At 41.1% G+C, this 3,759-nt stretch overlaps 1 protein-coding gene across 1 annotated transcript in view; it reads left to right on the forward strand.

Moving 5' to 3' along the window:
- The first annotated feature begins 915 nt into the window (after positions 1–915).
- The window catches only part of LOC107097803 (gamma-glutamyltransferase 5-like), a 13,487-nt gene continuing 10,643 nt past the window's right edge, over positions 916–3,759 (forward strand). Inside the window, exons 1-3 of the mRNA XM_015395099.1 lie at positions 916–1,130; positions 1,444–1,571; positions 1,659–1,754. Coding sequence (XP_015250585.1) covers positions 964–1,130; positions 1,444–1,571; positions 1,659–1,754 — 391 coding nt within the window. The 5' untranslated portion in view covers positions 916–963. The remainder of the gene's footprint in view (positions 1,131–1,443; positions 1,572–1,658; positions 1,755–3,759) is intronic.

Consider the following 3,759-nt stretch of genomic DNA (forward strand, 5'->3'; position numbering starts at 1 on the left):
AACCGAAAACCGTGACCACGAAACCGTGAACCGAACCGAACCGTGGATTTTGTGAACCGCTCCACCCCTAGTCTTTTTCCTGCTTCACAAAGCAGCAGGTATCCGTATCGAGGCCAAAAGATGGCATCGGTGCAACACCAGTTATAAGATGTCAAATTACTTAAGTAAAAAGTATATTGACCTCTCATGGTTCTGAAGAAAAAATAACTGGATGTTAAACCAGCCTTTTGTGCCAGTTTTTAACAGGACTAAACAGATATTTAATAGGTGCGGACTTATTTTTTTTTCCAGTGTCCTGTCTGGCAATGTGGCAATAAGAATAACTCTTTATACCAAAAAGAGCCCAACAGGTTCTACTTTCACAAGTGTAGCAGTACGGCTATCGCCATAGTGTTCCGCTTAATTTATGTATATAATTTGCTTTATTATAATTCATGCAGGGAGTATTATAGATTATATGGACACTGCAATGTAGGTAGAACAGGAAAGGAAAAACAGAAAAAAGGAGGAAAGATTAAAGAGAGAGGAGATAAAAGAGAGATAATGAAAAAACATCTTCAGTCTGCTTCATCACCTGCAAAGAGATGTAAAAAGAACAGCACAACCAACGGACATGGTATTTTTTAAATTATTTTAACAATTTTTTTTATATAACTACATTTATATAGCTGTTATACATTAATCCAAAGTATATAATACTTTGCTCAGAGGTGTTTTTGACCCTAGTTTCATCTTCTTCATCTTAACCAAATAAAGTTAAAGCTCTAACTGAAAGCCCTCAGGCGGAAACTCATTGGCAGCTCATCCCCTGCCTGTCATAATAACTTTCCCTGTCTGCTGTGCGCTGCAGGCGGGGGGTGGAGGGGCCCCCGCGGGGCCCGCCCCCTCTGATCCGACCAGGCGCTCAGTCATTCGCTCACTCAGATAATTTGGATCATCAGCCTGGTTACATTCGGAGCAGAGATGGCGCGGTCCAAGGCCAGGGTGTACACTTGTTGCGCGCTGCTGCTGCTGCTTGTCTTCGCTGTCATCGTGGCCATAGCTGTGGCTGTGAGGCGCAGATGCCCCAGTGGCTCTTTCTCCAAAGCTGCCGTCGCTGCAGACACTAAGACATGCTCAGAGGTTGGAAGGTGGGTCCTAATTAACCATTAATCATTAGAAAAAAAAAACAAAAAAAAAAAACATATCCGGTTTATCTATTATAGCAATCGAGGAAAAACTGTGACAACATCCGCGATTTGCAGATATGTTTATCTCTATGATCTGTTCAACCAAGCTGGTGTTTACTGCTGATGACTCATTTAAACTTGTTGAAACATCCGGAATCAGAAAAAAAAATTCAGAGAAAGTTTTACAGGCGTTTTTAGACGCCCACGCTTATGTAAAGTACATAAACATCTCCAGCAGACACGTAATAAATATTAACAGAGGTGAATTTTGCAGAGACATGCTGCAGCGCGGCGGCTCGGCGGTAGATGGCGCCATTGCTGCGCTTCTGTGCACCAGTATCATGAACCCGCAGAGCGCGGGGCTCGGAGGGGGCTCCATTTTCACAGTGATGGACAGCTCAGGTGAGAAAAAGGCTCCCAATCAGCTGAACAGGTGTTTTGGTGATAGTTAGTGATAATAACAGGTGGGGAGGGGGATTCTTTTTAAAGGTAATGTGAAGATCATCAACTCCAGGGAGACTGCCCCATCCAAGGTGGACCCCCACCTGTTGAAGTCCTGCTCCCAGAGCTTCAACCTGACGTCAGGTAGTTTGCTGCTGCATCCCAAACAGACATGTTTACTGCTTTTAAATGAGCTTCCTTATCTTTGGAGCAAGAACTTCTGGTTGTTCCAGCTCTGTTATCTGCTAATTTCATGAGCCACTTTGCTCTTGTTTTGCATAAGGCGAAGGTTTGTCTAGTTTTTATTTTGACATGCAGCAGCGCTTCATGGTTTGTTATTTGAACTGTTCATTTACACCTCCGATGTATTTTATTTGGATTAAATAAGATGTATACCAACACATTGTTGTGGAATGGAAAATTTACAGTTACTTCCTTTAAACAATTTTGGTCAAACAGAAACCTGGAAAGTGTAATACTACTGTAATACCTGTTTAAAGGCAACCAGTTTCTTTCTGCAGTCACTCAATTAGTGAATAAAAAATGCTTTAATCCCAGCTGTAAATATGTCAGAGGTTTAAGGCAGATATATGGTTAAATAATTTTTGAATGAACTTTAAGTTAGCTTTAACATTAGGTCATATCCGTGATTTTACTTTGAGTGTTTACATGTGCGTTAAAATCAGATTTTGTTTCTGATATAAGAGCTAAGGGGTCCAAATAGTATTTTATGAACCACACAGTTAGGTGGAGTATTGTGGGTTGGATCCTGGCTGTGGAACAAGGACCAGCTCTACCCCCTCCTCAGGGTCCTAGAGGGTTCATGCGAACTGGTCCAGCTGGTCCATCTGTGCTTTGGAGACTTGAGGAAGGCATTCAACCGTGTCTTTCAAGGAACTCCAGGAGTACAGGTCAGGGGCCCTTTATTAGGGGCCATCCAGTCTGTTTACAAGCAGAGCAGGGGTCTGGCTCACATTGTTGGAGTCAAGTCTGACTTGTTCTGCTGCATGTTGAACTCCGGCAGGGCAGCCATGTGTCGCCAGTCCTGTTTATACCTGTCAAGGACAGGATTTCTAGGCACAGCCAAGAGCCAGCAGGGGTCTGGGTTGGGGACCAAGATATATGGTATATAATTATATATATATATATGTAATATGTTATATTATAAAGAATTTTGAAATAGATTTCATAAATTTTATTGCTAATGGGGTATTGATCAGGTAGTGACCATGGTTGGCTCCAGTCTATTCAATTAAAAATGGAGTTCCAGTAGAATTTGCCTCTTGGTTGTAGGCATTTGAAACTTGTTACATATTTCTTTGTTATTATATTTGGTGCCAAGAAGATGCAGTCCATTCAGAAACAATTAGGTGGTAAAAGTTTGATTAAATTGTGATAATTTTAATAATTGTTAGAGTCCATTAGGGATGCATTGTATAATTCATTTGTATTGCTTGTATCTTATTGGAAACTGATATTTCATCAACAAGTAGACGTAACTAATTATATTACCATGATTGTCTAATAATTTAGAGATGGTTCTAATACTTTTATTTATCCATGCTGGCTCATAAATGGAATTTTTACGTTTTGTAATATATATGTTATTCAAAATTATGCATATGTCTGGTGAAAAGTTATGAATGTGGCAGAAGGTTGTAACTCAGGTGGGTTTACGCATGGAGCAGGCGAGCACATCACTGAAGTGCACAGGCTATATATTACCGCCATCTATTGGGCTGAAATATAATGTTACAACTAGTGGTGTCCCATTTCTCAGGGAGAAAATCTTCACTTGTGTCATGATTTTATCTAAAGATCTGACCCACATGCAGAAGACCAAACAGAGAGACCAGGGGAAAGTTTAACGGGTTTTATTGTGAGTTGGTAGAGAGGAGACCAGTGCTGCCCTGAACACTGTTGAACCGGGACTGAAAAGTGAAGGGGAAGGTTCTGCGGTTAGTTCAGGCTCAGTGGGAAATTTGTGTCTTTGATTTGAAGAAGGGAATAAAGGCAAAAGGACGCACGTTTCCAGAAAAATGTGTCTTTCATTGAATCCAGTTGATGTGGGTTGTTCCAGTTATAGACTTGTTCGTTGGAGGGCGGACAGGGTTTAACCAGGTTGAGGAGATGACTGCCACTTAGATTT

The sequence above is a fragment of the Cyprinodon variegatus genome, unplaced genomic scaffold, assembly GCF_000732505.1.
Source record: "Cyprinodon variegatus isolate N-32 unplaced genomic scaffold, C_variegatus-1.0 Scaffold725, whole genome shotgun sequence".
Lineage (NCBI taxonomy): Eukaryota > Metazoa > Chordata > Actinopteri > Cyprinodontiformes > Cyprinodontidae > Cyprinodon > Cyprinodon variegatus.